This window comes from Halichoerus grypus, chromosome 13 (genome assembly GCF_964656455.1).
Source record: "Halichoerus grypus chromosome 13, mHalGry1.hap1.1, whole genome shotgun sequence".
Taxonomy (NCBI): Eukaryota; Metazoa; Chordata; class Mammalia; order Carnivora; family Phocidae; genus Halichoerus; species Halichoerus grypus.
The window spans coordinates 8,939,896-8,955,779 of record NC_135724.1 but is presented as its reverse complement, the minus strand read 5'-3'; the positions used below and the strand labels follow the sequence as shown (position 1 = coordinate 8,955,779).

The window sequence follows — 15,884 nt, the reverse complement described above, 5'->3', positions numbered from 1 at the left end:
TAGAAATATCATATTTTACCAGATAGCTAGTTAGATCATCACTTGGCAGTCAAGTGAGTTATGTGGTCAGGAGACTCTAATTTATCTATTGTTCCCCAATATATGAAAGTGATCCTTAAATTAAATTAAGCTTGTAGGAAGGAATTTGCTTTTTGCAAGTGAAAAAGGTTATGTCAGTCATGTTTACTGTTGACCCCAGGCAGAAGGTTCTCTTAGCAAAGGTGCATGCTCCCTTCCAGCTTTCTTATGCTGTCTCTTTCTTGTAAGGACCTTCCTGAAGATGCACAGGAGTAGCAACATGCCCTAATATCCTGACATTTTTCTGCCAAGTCCCATAAAACATCAGCCTTTGTATGCACATGCAGAACACTGCTCAGAAGGGAATGATGAACACATCACGACCTCCCTCCTCCCGTCCCATTTTGACTCTGCTAACAAAATGAGTAATAAAAGTGAAGTCATTTTTTAGATGTAAGCAATTATCAAGTAATTCTACTGAGGTCTCAACCTTAGTTCATCTCAAGGCTCTTTCAAACTATATATGTCATATTGTAAATATAAAAAAATAAGTATCAATGACTTTTCTCCACAATATATCGAGGAATATCTAATAATTTCATAAATAATGGTGGATCTATTTGGAAAAAAATTCTCACTATATCTTGCTAGAGGTTGTTTGGCCCCTGTAAAAATTACTGTTAGGTTTCATACGTTAATTGAATGACTTAGTATTTACAAGGGGGTGGGGTGGGGTGACAGATTATTTTGAAGGATAGCAATTCAGATTTTGAGATTATACTATCAACAACTCAGAACAGATTGTATCAAGTGTGGTAATTTGGGCAGAAGAGGTTTATATAATAATCTTGGAAACTAAGATACCTAATTAACCTTTCATGAAAAATGTGAATTAACCTGTGTCCAAATATAAAGTGAATCTTTTACTCCTTCCAAAATTATCCCTTGTAAAAAAGAGTCACCTTCTATCTAACAAAAATCTTTGAGATTAAGTCAGTCTTCCAATTAATGGATTTAGAACAATAAAGCAATGTTTGGAGAAGACATATGATCTTAAAATCTCTATTATGCCAATTCAGAATCTCATAAAGTTCCGTTGACAATCAGCTTAAAAATAAAAAGGACACAGAGGACTTTAACATAGATTTATTAGTTACGCAGATTATTTCTGTGTGTACAACCTCAAAATTTTAACTATCAAAAGTCATTGTATGAGTCATTAAAACCTAAGTATTTACTGTCTTTTTGACTGGGTTCTTATGGTTTGGAACAGAATTTCTAGGGATTAGCATCAGACATGTTGAGAAACTGGAATATCATCCAACTGGGATGGAAGAAAACCAGTTACGTAAATAAATCCACGAGTGAACGTAGTGACGGGAGACAGTGACGCAGCCGTGTGAAAAATGTGAACGAGTAGAATATCCTGTTACTACTACACATGCCTCAGTTTCACTGGACTGCTTCCACCACCCAACTAAAATTTACTAAATGTAACATATTAAAATTGGCCAATTTTTATTTTTTTAAATTTTTTGTTGGAAAGAGAAGGAACAATTGTAAAACGACATAGTGGATGGCTTTAGGGCTTATGTTGGCCGCCTCACAGAATCTGTGTGAGAAGGAAACTCGCTTTTGGCCATCCTTTACTACCGTATGCTCAGCAGTAGCCAGGAGACAGGTAAAAAACATTTGTTGAAAGAATAAACTGCAAGAAAACAATTGCCACGTTTTTACTAGTTGTTGACAATCCCTTTTCAGTTTAAAGGGAGATGGACTTGGAGGAAAGCAGAGGGGCTGAGGACTGTTGTCCGAAAGGCTTGCGGGAAAACCAAATCATCTATATTCAGTATCCATTAATATTCTAAATCTGTGTCCAAATAACATTGATATCCGTCTAAACTATTTACACATGCCAATAATCCCACTGGATACTTATATCCTCTTACGTGTATTCATTTTCACTGAAAGCACAAAACCCAAAGGATTTTTGGAGGTTTATGAACCTAAATGTTTGCAATTATATTTAATTTCAATGGTAAAGAAATGTCAACTTCTTTTCATGTCTATCCAAAATGTTAGAGCTTGAATTGCAAAAGGTAGCCAAGCAAATTTAAACATATTAGTATTTCATATTCTTAAAGTCTTGGCTTTTCTCTGTGGTAAACAACGATATAAATTCTAAGAGGAATAAGAAGAGAAATAAATTGGATACATACATGTTATAATTTCTGAGCTGTTTTCATGTGCCAGTCATTTTCTAAACATGCCTCATGTGTAACTCAATCTCATAATCCAGTGAGATGGGTTCCATTAACCTGGAATTAGCACAGAGCAGGGAGGGTGAGCGTCTTCCCAGCTTTGCACAGCAGGTGACGGAGCCCGGACTGGAACCCAGGCAGACACCAGGGCCTCCACACTCACAATAGTCCAGCCTCTTGGCAGGGACCCAGGAGCCTGGCATCACCCACGGAATTCACATAGTGGACACATTTGGTCACTCTTATCAGGGAAGGTCCATTCTAACCAGCTAGTCTGTATTACTCCCGTGCTGGGTGGGGCCAATTTTTTGGCTGTTATTCCCGTGCCAGAACAATTCTCATTAAAAAATTGTGCTCATGGTCTGGGTGCCTGAGTGGCTCAGTTAAGCATCTGCCTTCAGCTCAGGTCATGATCCTGGGGTCCTGGGATGGAGCCCTGCATCGGGCTCTCTGCTCAGCAGGGAGCCTGCTTCTCCCTCTCCCTCTGACCCTCCCCCTGTTCATGCTCTCACTCCCTCTCTCTCAAATGAATAAGTAAAAACAAATCTTTTAAAAAAAAGTGTTCATGGTGTAGCATATAGAAAATAATTTAAAAAATAGTATTTGTACAAACTTTTTTTCATAATATACTCTCCCCATTTGATGCTATATATATATATATTTTTAAGATTTTATTTATTTATTTGACAGAGGGAGAGATAGCGAGAGCAGGAACACATGCTGGGGGAGTGGGAGAGGGAGAGGCAGGCTTCCCACCAAGCAGGGAGCCCGATGCGGGGCTCGATCCCAGGACCCTGGGATCATGACCTGAGCCAAAGGCAGACGCTTAACGACTGAGCCCCCCAGGCGCCCCCCATTTGATGCTATTTTATAAAAGAATGTCTTGAGGCTTTGGATTCCCATTTTACTGACAATGAAAAGGACAGGAGGTTGTGTTGTGTCCAAGATCACAATGTAGCCTTTGATCAGACTCAAGTCCAATTATTTCAACTCTTAAACCCTGCAATTTATTAAAAATAATCAGGTTTTACAAATACAAAATATATATAACCTAGGAATCTCAGGTTCTTCTATAAGGGGATTAGATAGCAATCTGATCTTTCTCAAGTCTGTTTAAACTCATTGTATATTTCTATAATGACAACTCACAATTTAATAAAAGGAAAAATAATTCATGGAGGATCAGTCTTAGCTGTCTTCTTTGCTTGCACAAGGAACTATTAGTGTTGAAAACAAAATATAAATAGTAAAAATAATAAACTACATGTTTTCAATTAATTTATTTTAGAAAATCAAAGGTTTACAATTGGTGCCTTAAGGCAAAATTTCATGAATTCAACAAGTTAGTAATACAGACTTTCAAAAACCTTTATAGATTTAGTCCAAAGTAGAAAATTATTTTTTGCCCACTCTTGGACTCAGACACATTCAGAAAAAATATATATTTATAAAAATAAAATGGCAAACCTAATCCCACCAATTAAATGATAGTCTTAATATCCCACACTGGTTTACTTGAACTATGTCTGCATCATAAGAATAGCTAAGTAGTTCTCCCTGTCCTACCTCCATATCACATGAAGCAATGATGAAAACACGTAAATTGCTTTTTAGCAAACCCAAACCAGAAAAGCCCCTGAAGCAAAACACAAGAAACCAACAAAAATCCACTAAACAAAAATAATATAGATGTTTAACTACTCACATAGGTTCCTTCAACCTCTAGACATTTGGTTCTTAATGCTATTTCTAAGTCAGGTACTGGGAAAGCAGTAGGGGTGAGGAAGAAAATAAAAATTTAGGTCTAATACACTTCAAACAAGTTTCAGATAAAGTAGCTAGAGAAATATTAATGTGTATGATGAAGAAAACAAAAAGGATTGCAAGCGATAATGGGGTGCATAGCTTGAAAAAAATATGTACTTTCTTTCTCCGAAATATAATTAAATATTGTCTGAGCATTAGATTTATCAACAGCAAGCCGTCTAGAATTCTGAATTTTAGGATTTAGAAATAGAATTTTATTGCAACTGAAAGAAAAGGCAAAACTCTAACTTACTGGAGGATATTCTCATTAATATGTAATCATAAGATGATTCACCAGTGAATTAAGATATCTATATTCTACTACTAGATTCATTAAGAAATTAAGTTATTTGGGAGTACTTTTTCCTGAAATGAAAATAGCATTCCTAGTTAAGTGCTGATACCATATCAAAGGGAAAAGCATACTAGTGAACAAAAATTTTAAATTTGTTTTGTGAGAAGTCTGATAATATCCTAAAGTAGAAATAAATAAAAAACAAAATTCTAATGCAAAAAGAAAGAAAATTATTCACTTATAAACCATCTACACATTTTGTTTTCCTAATAGACACTTTGGAAACACAAACAGGATATGGGGCAATGTAGAGAGCTGTGAAAAAGGTAACAAAGAACTAAGGCATTAATTTACTAACAAGCAAATCTCAGAATACAAAGATGGCTGGACTTTTGTTTGTTGATACATACTGAGTTTTTACTTTTTTTTCTTTCTCTAGTGAGTTCTTTCATTTATAAGTGATGCCTGACAAAGGCCAAAAATGTGCAGATGAAGGACATCTGATAATGATAAACATGAAGAAGAAAACCATGACATTTTCTATAATTTCCTACTGTCCCTGATGGAGACTAAGCTTTACCTTCCATACTAGATTAGACTCGAATGAGGCATTGTACTCACCTAAGATTTTTTTCACTGCTGCAAAACAAGCTTGACCACTGGGAACATTAATATTTATCCTCCAAAAGAACCCCTCATTACTCTTTGGAGAGGAATCTACTTGTTAAATTAATAGCATTTAATTAAATATGCTAAAAGAGCACATGGATACAATAAAACAATTGCTAGTAACTTCCTAGTACTTAGATACAAGCTTCAGTTTAGCTGTGATCAGCATGGCACCAGAAGTAACCAACAGCTGCTTTGAAGACCAAAGCCCTAAACAACTTCAATATCAGGACCATGAGTTGCGTATTTTTAAAGTGATTAACAATTTTTCAGTGTTTAACAAAAACCATTCTAATCATCACCCAAACAATGGTCATCTAATAAAAATCCTAAACTTAGCTACAATGAAGGGCTCAAAAATAATCTACAATAAACACACCATAATGTTGCTTAAAACAATGCCGATTTTTATACATTACTCAGGATAGAATTCCTATGTTATATTATTAGAGAGAGAAGATGAGAGGTCACTGGCTGAAATGGGAGTCAGAACTGAGAGGATGGAGAAGGTAACTGGCAGATCTCTTAATCACTGGATTATCATAAATTTTGTTGACAGGTTGATTATGTCACTCATTACTCATTATGAACATACACATGCCCATAAAATTACATAACAGACATATGTCAATAAATTTTATATGTATATGTAAATATACTGTGCATGTGTGTGTATATTATACACACAGATACACCCGTATCATAAGTTACCATAACGTTGCCATACCATAAACATAAAAAATATGATATATATTACTTTTTAAAAAGCAGTAGGAGCTTTTTCTCAAAGGAAATATTTAGAAGAAATTCCAATATATAAAACAGAGACCCGCCCCTTCCACAGTGACCACTGAGACACCTGCTAAGCATGTCCCAGGGCATGGTTTGAAATACTGTTCCAATCAAATCCATTTATTTTGCAAAGATTAAACATAGACTATTTTTTACCACTCTACAGACCCATATGAAATTTTCAATAATGTAACTGAGTATAAAGTTAAAAAGGAACATTTTCTCTCCTTTAAAAATAATAACTAAAAATAAAATTGCTATGCTATATAAAACCAAATTGTTTCTAAGTCATAATCTTCATTTCATCCATGGAAAAAGTTGTTAGTTCTCCTTAAAGTGCCTAAATTTTAAAGACTTAATTTTGCCCATGTAAATCTTACCTAAAATATACGAGAATGAATGAATGGTAGGAAGTGAAGGTATTGTTTTTCTTTATCAAGCATGTATCTTCTACCTGATTGACCAATTTAAATATTCTGCCCCAGAATCTTAATTGTGTCACAGAATACTCAGATAGAGAAACATGCAAAAGAATTGATCTGCTATAACATCTATAAGGTGAACTCTGATGGAGTGTCTTGATTTTTTTTAGGACAAACATTTCATCTCTTTGCTCCAAATATTTCCCCATTTATGAAGGACTACTTTAATCCATGCAAGTTGATATTAGCAAAATACAAATAACATATTCTCTTTTTTAAAGATCATGATTAAATGTCTAAATTCAATAAATAGACTCTTTAATAATTTGAAATCCTATCAAATATTCTGCGCTAGCAAAATCTCAATCTTTCTTCTTTTCTAATACATCTTTGGGTCCTTGCACTGTAGGCACTAGGACGTCTCCACTCCTTGGCTCCTGTTCTTTGCTTTCTTCTGTTGGTTCCTGGCTTTCAATTTCACTTTTGGATACTTCGTACCGTTCCTCTATGTAACCTCCATCTGTGTCAGCTGTGTAGATGCCATAGCACATGATGCTGATGACCCCCAGTGGAAGGCCAAAGAGAAAGCAGCCCATAAGTGGAGAGCTCTTGAAGATAGACTGTGGGAAGATAATCACAATTCAGTTCTCCTCCTATGCATTCTGGTATAAAATACATGAACGATTTTATTTATTTATTTTTTAAATTTTACTTATTTATTCATAAGAGAGAGAGAGAGAGGCAGAGGGAGAAGCAGGCTCCCCACTGAGCAGGAAGCCCGATGCGGGGCTCGATCCCAGAACCCTGGGATTATGACCTGAGCTGAAGGCAGACGCTCAACCGTCTGAGCCACCCAGGCGCCCCCCGATTTTAAAACCACTGCAAATTTCTTCCTCTTGCTACCATTCAACTTGCTCTTAGTTCCAATGAATCAATGTCAGTATTTCTGCAGTAGCTACCGTGTTAAAGACACTGCACACGTGTGTGTGTGTGTGTGTGTGTGTGTGTGTGTAACCAGCTCCCAGCAGTAGAAAAAGGCACCAGATATTTTATAACCTTTTCTGAAGACATTTATTTTCCTCACATTAACCACAAAGGTCTCTCTGGAAATGGCAACTACGTGCCCAACAGCTTCGGAGTTGTGTCCTGGACTCCAGGAATCCGCTCAGTGAGAAGGCTGGTCATTTAACGTAAAGAAGGTACATACACATTCCTCTTCATATGACATTTTAAATATTTTTTTACTTTCTGGTTAGTATTAAGGCACATTAACTTAATAATTTCCCTCAGTTTATACACAATCTCCTTAGTTCTCAGAAAAGTAAAAGCAATTTTACTGCATAGGTTTTTCAACTCTACTATCCTCTGTGGCTCATGACTGTAACTCGAGAGCTATGTAGGCACATTCACAGACAGCAAGGTCACTTTGGACTGAGAGGACAGAAGAAGGCTTCCCAGAATAAAGGTGTTTGAGGCAGAAATTTATGCACGAGTAAGAATGAGGTAGTGTGAGCACTAGCAAGAGGCACCAGGGAAGCTTCCGTAATATTCAAAAAATAATGAGACCATCTGAGATGGAGAGAGTATTCTCACATGTGTCACTGGAAAAGGGAAGGAAAGTGATCAAAACGGACTATTTTAGTCCTATTCCGTGTGTAGCGGTGTACAGAATGGAGGGAGACGGTAACAAGAAGTGAAGGACCCACATGGAAGTTAGAGCAGCAGCTGATACAGTGTCCTAAGGGCCGGTTTTAAGGATTTCTACTTTAATGACTGCTTTTGGCCTTAGTGAAAACACCTACGGAGTACAGAGCTCAAGAACGGAACTAGAACTAAGTTTAAAGCTCAAACAAATTTAGGAGTGCCTCTGCTGTGAAGCTGACCGAGAGCTGAAGCAGATTCAGATCCAGTGACTGAAAAGGGCAGAAGGAGAAGAGAGACTCTGGAAACACTTTCAAGTCATGTCACTGAGGTAACAGATTCTGAATTCCAGTTAACTCACCATCACACAGAAATGAGTAGAGAAACTTAATTTCCACCTGAAGAATATATTTTCTTAATGTAAATATGGACTAGTTCTTATCTTTCAAATTAAAGATGCATTTTTACCTAATCCTTTGAAATTTCAGATTTAACCTTCATTAGACATAAAGCAACTATACACCTACATATTCTCAATTATCAATGACACTAAGCAAACTGTCAAAACTCACCACAATAGTAGATTTGGCATCAAATGCTATTCTTTTCAATCTCTGCAAAATGCTATCACCTCCTTGGGCCTTAAGTTTAACAGGAAAAAACAAAACAAAACAATTAAATTGTTATTTAAGTACCATGACTTCACTTTTCTGTTCTATAATTTTACAACTGCAGGTCAAGGGTTGACTCCAGGAGATTACAAAAAGCACCTGAAAGAGCAATGCAGTACATATTTACTGTTTCTTCTGTCTCACCTTCTGTCTGCTTTCCTGTGTGAAGAATTCAGTCTCCCTGTCATACTCCAAGCAGCCTGGCTGAGGCTGACCCACCAGTCCAGGCCTGCCTAATTTCAGAAGTCAGCTGAGCCTGTTAAACTGAAGTTGCGGCAGGGTATCCTTGCTATTGTGTAGGGAGAATCTCCCTAAGAATGAAGCCCCCCCCCCCCCACATACCCCACCCAAAAGTGCAGAAAGGCAGAGAAAAATCCCTGACGAAAATCTATCAAATCCTTGCATTTGGCCACCCCTGAGTCTGGCTCATTGCTTGAATTTCCAAACTATGTGAGGCTCTCTTTGTTGTCAAACAGTTTGAATTGGGTTTCACTAACTTACACATAGAAGAGTTCTCACTCATAGAGGTGAGTTTCATTTCAATAAGTATTATTTTCACAAATATGAAATTCCTACTAAGCGATTGTTTCCAAAAAAGAAATGCTTGTTATTCTGTGAGCCAACTTGCAAATAAAGTTTGTAAAAGCTGAAACAAAACTCTCACAAAATAGTAATTTAACTTCATAAAAGCCAAGAAGTCTCATATTTTTTCAATTTATTCTAGTCTGTTGAAAGAAGAGGCATGCTGGCCACAATGTGCTGAGGTAACTTCATGGCCCTGTAATGTGGATTGCAACTCACAGTTTGAATTACACTGCAGTAAGATTTATAGAAAAAAATGGAAAGTTAAGACTATCCATTATTTCTTTTAATTTAAATCCAATTAGCCAATATACAGTACCTCATTAGTTTTTTGATGAAATGTTCAACGATTCATCAATTGCATATAACACCCGGTGCTCATCACATCACGTGCCCTCCTGAATGCCCATCCCCCAGTTACCCCATCCCCCCACCCACCTCCCTTTCTGCAACTCTCAGTTTGATTCCTGGAGTCAAGAGTCTCTCATGGTTTGTCTCCCTCTCTGATTTCTTCCCATTCAGTTTTCCCTCCCTTCCCCTATGGTCCTCTGCGCTACTTCTTATATTCCACATATGAGTGAAACCATATGATAACTGTCTTTCTCTGCTTGATTTATTTCACTGAGCATAAAACCTTCCAGTTCCATCCATGTCAATGTAAATGGTAGGTATTCACCCTTTCTCCATTCATTATTTCTGAGAAATATTTTATATAATTGGATTTGGAACTCTCCACTGAAGCTCAGATTCTCAGTACATTTCCTTATCTTTTAAGAAATGGTGGTCTTATTCATAGGTTTTCTTAAAAAAGCAATCTGAATAACTTAATCCAATGAGACTCTTTAACCCAGAAAGGTTAAGGGCCAGGAAGGTTCACTACTGGGATAGCTCTGCACACTGCAGACCTCTCAGCACCCACAGCCCAACTCCAAACGGCAACACCTCCCACTCACTGTGACAACCAAAAATGTCTTCCAAATAACCCTAAAAGAGACATTCCCACCCATGAGCAGCCTCTTCCATAGAAGAACCTTCTATGTCTGAGAATGTGGCTCTGTGATGTGAGAGAAGCAAGGTGGGAAGGACTGCCCCTCACCCCAGGTGATGACTCTTCCTTTCAGAATCAGAGGAAAAGAAGAAAGCTTGTTTCTCCTCGACCTCCTCCCATTGTTCCTTTGAAATGGAAGTGAACGACTCACCTCTACTGTGCCATCCAAGATATTATTAATGAACTGCACCATGTCCTCGGTATTCTTGATCTGTCTATCTAGTAAAAAGTATTGTTGGTTTGAAGTATTCAGTACAACCACAGTTGGGACTTTCAGTTCACTGAAAACAGAAAAACAAAGAAATCAAAATACACATTAAACACAGAAATAACAAATATTCTGATATTCATTTATATCTAAGTAACTATAATCACAAAAGGAGGAAGCTGTATTAATAGCTTTGCCTCCCTATGCTTACATGAAGAAAATTTCAAATTGTGCATCACTTTATATGAAAAACATTTTGGGGCACCTGGTTCAGTTGGTTAAGCGTATGATTCTTGATTTCAGCTCAGGTTGTGATCTCAGGGTCATGAGATCGAGCTCTGTAAGGGGCACCTTGCTCAGAGGGGAGATTGCTGGAGATTCCCTCTCCCCCTCCTCCCACCCTTCCTCCCATTTGCTCTCTTTAAAAAAAAAAAAAGCAAAAGAAAACATTCTAATATGTAATATCAGACAGCTGAGTATTAATGATTAAACTAAAAATTATTATGTATGAAGTACCAATTTCTGGGCAATCTTATCCCTTGCCACCCAAATCCCACCAGTGTTGGTCACACAAACCCAGTCCGGTCAAGTGGCACTGAGGACAGGAGATAGGAAAGAGCAGGGTCTCTGGAGGCACACTGCTTGTGTTGAAGCCTGGGGCTTTCCCATAATTTTTTTTAAGCGTAACGTTTTTCATGTGTAAATGGATACAAGGTGAGTAGTGGGAAGGTACCTATTTTGTTGTAAAAATTACGTGAGAAAACTCAAGTTATATATTCAGCACAGTACCTTGTGTTCAATAAATACTATTCCAAATTCTCTGAACTCCCACTATCCCACTACGTATTCCACCGCATCCTCAGGAAGTGCTTCACTGATTCGCTAGACATCAGTTTGCAGACAAAAAAATGTTACTAATAGGTGTCATTTAATTGAAATAATTTTTTTCCTTTCAAGGATAGGTTGTTGCATAATCATAAAAAGAAGGGGGTGCTTAATTCTGTATGTCACCTGTCACCTGCACACAGGTTTATGGTTATTGGTATGTTTATATGAAAATATTATGCAAAAGGACAAAACTCTACAGTAGAAGCGATTCACCACTGTATTATCACCACACAAGTAACGGAGTCCAGTAGATTGCTTTCTTGCTCATAATTCTCTACTCTCCCCACGCAATGACCTTTTCCCAGTTAGGCAAAACACGCTCATGTGACTCATGATGTTGGGCTCAGCTGTGTGACTTGGCCAAAGGGAAGGTTAACAGACGTGACTCAAGCAGAGGCTTGAAATGTGCATGCATGGCTAGGCTTGCCTTCCTGTGTTTCTGTGACTGCCACACGACTCCCCAGGGAGATATCCTTCCAGGGTCAGGACATGCAAGACCATGCAGACCGAACCTCCGTGGCAGTTTGGAGCCACATCTATCTGCCAGTCAACGTCAGCCAAGCCAGGTTAAGTCAGAGAGACTACATATTACAGCTTGAAGTCACTGGGTATCAGGGTGGGTGATTATCCGGTATTATTATTAGGCAAGAGTTAGCTGACTGTATAATTAAAAATCTTAGCTTTACTCCTGTTCATAAAAAATACAAAAGACAACTTTTTGATTTATAGCAGTTTAGTTATTAGTTATAATAATGCGTAAGTAGCAAAAAAACAGAATGGATCAGAACTTGGCCTGCCTATAAAAATACGTATTATAAGAAAGTTAAATACACAGCGGGACTAGAAACGATCTGTTGTGAAATAATTCAATTTGAATAATGATGGAAATGGAAAATATCATTTCATACTATTCCCTCTTAATTATATTCACAAAAACCCAAAACAAAACAATTTAACAGATTTAGGGTCTGACAGTACGCTATTTATTTTGAGATGATTTAAAAAACAGTGCTGCTATATAACTATCTTACATAATATCATGTAATTTGCCCTAAGTTAAAAACACTTAGGCATCAATACCTATTAAATTCCACTAATTTCTCTGACAATATTAATGTCACGGAAGAGCTTTGGAGTGAGCAAGATCTGGATTTCAGAACTGGATCTCTTTAACTTACTTGTTGGACATCCTTTGGCATATTATTTAACTTCCTTGAGTTTCTTCTAAGAAATTTCAATTTCCTCATCTATATAAAATGGAAATAGTAATAGTACTTACACCTTACTGAGTTATTGTAAAAGTTAAAAAATACCGATTGACCACTCAGTCCAGTGTTGGTCACAGAATTAAGTGTTCAATAAGGACTTTCAATTATTATCACATAACCATCATCATACGCTTTCTCTTCTTTCAAAAAAGAAAAAAAAAGCAAGATATGAATAAAAAACAAACAAAACAACACAACAAGGTGTTGGCAGTAGAGATTACCGTTGTTCTCAGACCACAATTGTAGCACAAAATTTCTATCTCACAACTCACATTAACAATCATACTCAGGAAGGAATATCCATCCATCCATCTGTACATATTCTGAATATTACCCTGAATCAAGGAATTGTTTATTGGACCCAAATTGCTTTAGCCTCTTACAATGTTTTACTGAATATTGGCTTGCCTTGAAGGACGTTATAAGAAATGGTTCTATCAAAGCCCCTAATGTATATACTGTAAAAATCCTACTAAAAACATATTTCTATTACAGAGTATCCCCCTTTGTGAGATTCTATAGCATAACAATTTCTCTCAGGTTTCTACAAGGTCTGCCATACTCCTTGTAACCAACAGTTATTTTACAGGCTACGGGAAATGTGTAAATAATGTTTTTCTACTTCGTTTCGAGTATTAAAAATTCAGGGCCCAAATTTTCAAGTACCTTTAATAATTACCTATAAATGATAAATACCTAAGATAATATAGATCCTTTATTTTATTTTCCTTTGTCTTGATTTCTTCGTTATAATCTGGTACTTTTTATCACTGGTAAAAACTCTCACATTCTTATTGGAATAAGAGGGATAATAAGTAAAAATGAATAAAGGTAATACTACTTTATAATTTTAGGCTTTCACCTGAAAATTATGAATGTTGTTTTGGGCTGTAAGTTTCATTTTTATTTCCCGTGTTCTTACTTGGAAAATGGAATAATACGCCGAAACACAAGTGAAGGCAACGCTCCACCCCCGCTACTAAGCAAAGCTGGGGAACCCGAAACACAACGTCGCAGTAACGTGAACGGGGACCTCAACGCTGTCGGACAAGGTCCCTTGTCGCTGGCGAGCTCCCCCATCGTCACGTCAGGGGCTGTTTCTAGGCTCCACACTCTCCAAAGCCCCATCTGCCTACCACCTCTTGTGTGTCTGAAATAACGCCTCCGCATTCTTCTTCAGGTAGCCTCTCTGCATTACTGCCTCCTCTGGTGAGCACATTCTGATCCCTTCCAGCTTTGTGTGCACCGGGGGGAGGTGGGAGCGGGCATGTTTCCAGAACTCTCTACCATGAAGACCTTTTCATACAGTTCTGCAAGGACTATGTTGTCTTAGCAGCAGACTCCAAGCATTTGAAGACAGGGACTCTACTCAACAGTACCAAACACAGTGTGTGGCATACGGGAAATACTAAATGTCTGCTGCAGAGAGTAGGTTCTTACGTGAAATTAATTTACTGTAAGTATGATAAATGTTTTCTAATAACAACTTTTTGAAGTGGCAAATCAGACTTTTATGTCATAAACATAACTGACGGAATTATTTTAAAATTGTATACTTTCCCTATAAAGTTATTTTTACTCTGTTAAATTCTTCTAGTGTAGCAGCTAATTCTTCGATGTAAAAATTTCCTAAATTACATTTACTCATTGAAACTGAACTTTAGGTGTGTGTTAAACAGAAACTATAAAATTTTTAAATTTTGAATGCTGTCTTCTTTCCAAAATACATGGAATTCAGAGATAAATTTTTAACATGGAATTTTTTTTTAATATGGAGCAATATAAAAGTTCAGTGAGTTTCAAATTTATATTTAAAAACTAAAGTAAGATATTTGACGGGAGAATATCTGCGTCAGCATAGATGAAAAGTTCACTTTCTTCCCAGCTAGTAATGCTTTTAAAAGTGTCTCAGAAACAGAAATTTAAAAATTGACAGAATTGGGGCGCCTGGGTGGCTCAGTCATTAAGCGTCTGCCTTCGGCTCAGGTCATGATCCCAGGGTCCTGGGATCGAGCCCCACGTCGGGCTCCCTGCTCCGCGGGAAGCCTGCTTCTCCCTCCCCCACTCCCCCTGCTTGTGTTCCCTCTCTCGCTGTGTCTCTCTCTGTCAAATAAATAAATAAAAAAAATAAAATCTTAAAAAAAAAAAAAAAAATTGACAGAATTGATAGCAAAATCATTTAATCATTTAAAACTTTACTTACTCCATCAGCAAGGTATTTATATAGTCATTTCCATCCATATGGCCAAACTGAAAATCCCTACCCAACAACAATAACCAAAAGAAAAAAAGAGAGCAATATTAGATACGAAACAAGGTAAATATGTACCAAGAACTGAACTTCAGGGCTTGGTAAGCATGTAAACACTGTAAACATTTAACATACAAATCACATAAAATAAATGTAGAAAAGAGTATGAATTCTACTGGCTTCTGAGATAAAATACAGAGTAGAATTAAATAAATTCTAAGATATTTCCGCTCTCTATTTAAAATGCAGGGCAATATAAGCATTTCTAATTAAAATACGCTTAAGAAAAATGACCCACTTTGTTTACAAAAGGACTAATAACATGCTCATACTATGTAACAGAAGAAATATAAATATATATCACCGATAAATCATTAGAAGACTCAGAATAAAAAGGGAATAATTAAAAAATGTAACAAATTTACAGACTGTCTCTTATGGCAGCAACAAACAGAATGATTTGGCACAAAGCAACAAGAACACTTATTTTTTATACTCAGTTATTCTCTGAGTTCCTGTTATAATCATCATCTGTCTATATCTAAGTTGTAATTGCTCATTTAACTTTATCTCAAATGTACCAGTACTTGTTCATATTTCCTTACAACAAATGTATCCCAAATACCATCAAGAAGCAATTATGATACAAGTTATAAAGTTTTTTTTTACTTATATTAGCAAGTCCAAACAATTCATACTGAAATGCAACATACTATAATTCATTTCAGTATCTTGATTCACCTTTGAAAGAATAAAATAGTACCACTTTTGCTTTACTAAATTACAAAATATAATTAAACAAAGATAAATGAATGTTCCTGAATGCAACCACCTACCTGTGGAACTGGTCTCTGTAATCTCTAGCAACTTCCTGAATAATTGACTTCAATCTGTGAAAGAATACATAAATATTTCATCTCTTCACTTCAAAAATATATTATCATTTTTCAATTATAATATCTGCTGCCTTATCTAATACTGTGGGAAAAATAAGATACTGTATCAAGTTTATGTGAAGCCGCGTAAAGTCTGAATTAGACGGTATGTGAAGCTTAGAACTGTTT

The 15,884-nt window shown here is 36.6% G+C and overlaps 1 protein-coding gene across 1 annotated transcript in view; it reads right to left on the bottom strand.

Moving 5' to 3' along the window:
• Positions 1-3,544: 3,544 nt before the first annotated feature.
• TMX3 (thioredoxin related transmembrane protein 3) overlaps positions 3,545-15,884 on the bottom strand; it is a 45,165-nt gene continuing 32,825 nt past the window's right edge. The window contains exons 12-16 of the mRNA XM_036107918.2: positions 15,657-15,710; positions 14,773-14,829; positions 10,357-10,486; positions 8,477-8,545; positions 3,545-6,883 (exon numbers count right to left, since the gene is read on the bottom strand). Of these exons, the coding sequence (XP_035963811.2) occupies positions 6,626-6,883; positions 8,477-8,545; positions 10,357-10,486; positions 14,773-14,829; positions 15,657-15,710 (568 nt within the window). The 3' untranslated portion in view covers positions 3,545-6,625. The remainder of the gene's footprint in view (positions 6,884-8,476; positions 8,546-10,356; positions 10,487-14,772; positions 14,830-15,656; positions 15,711-15,884) is intronic.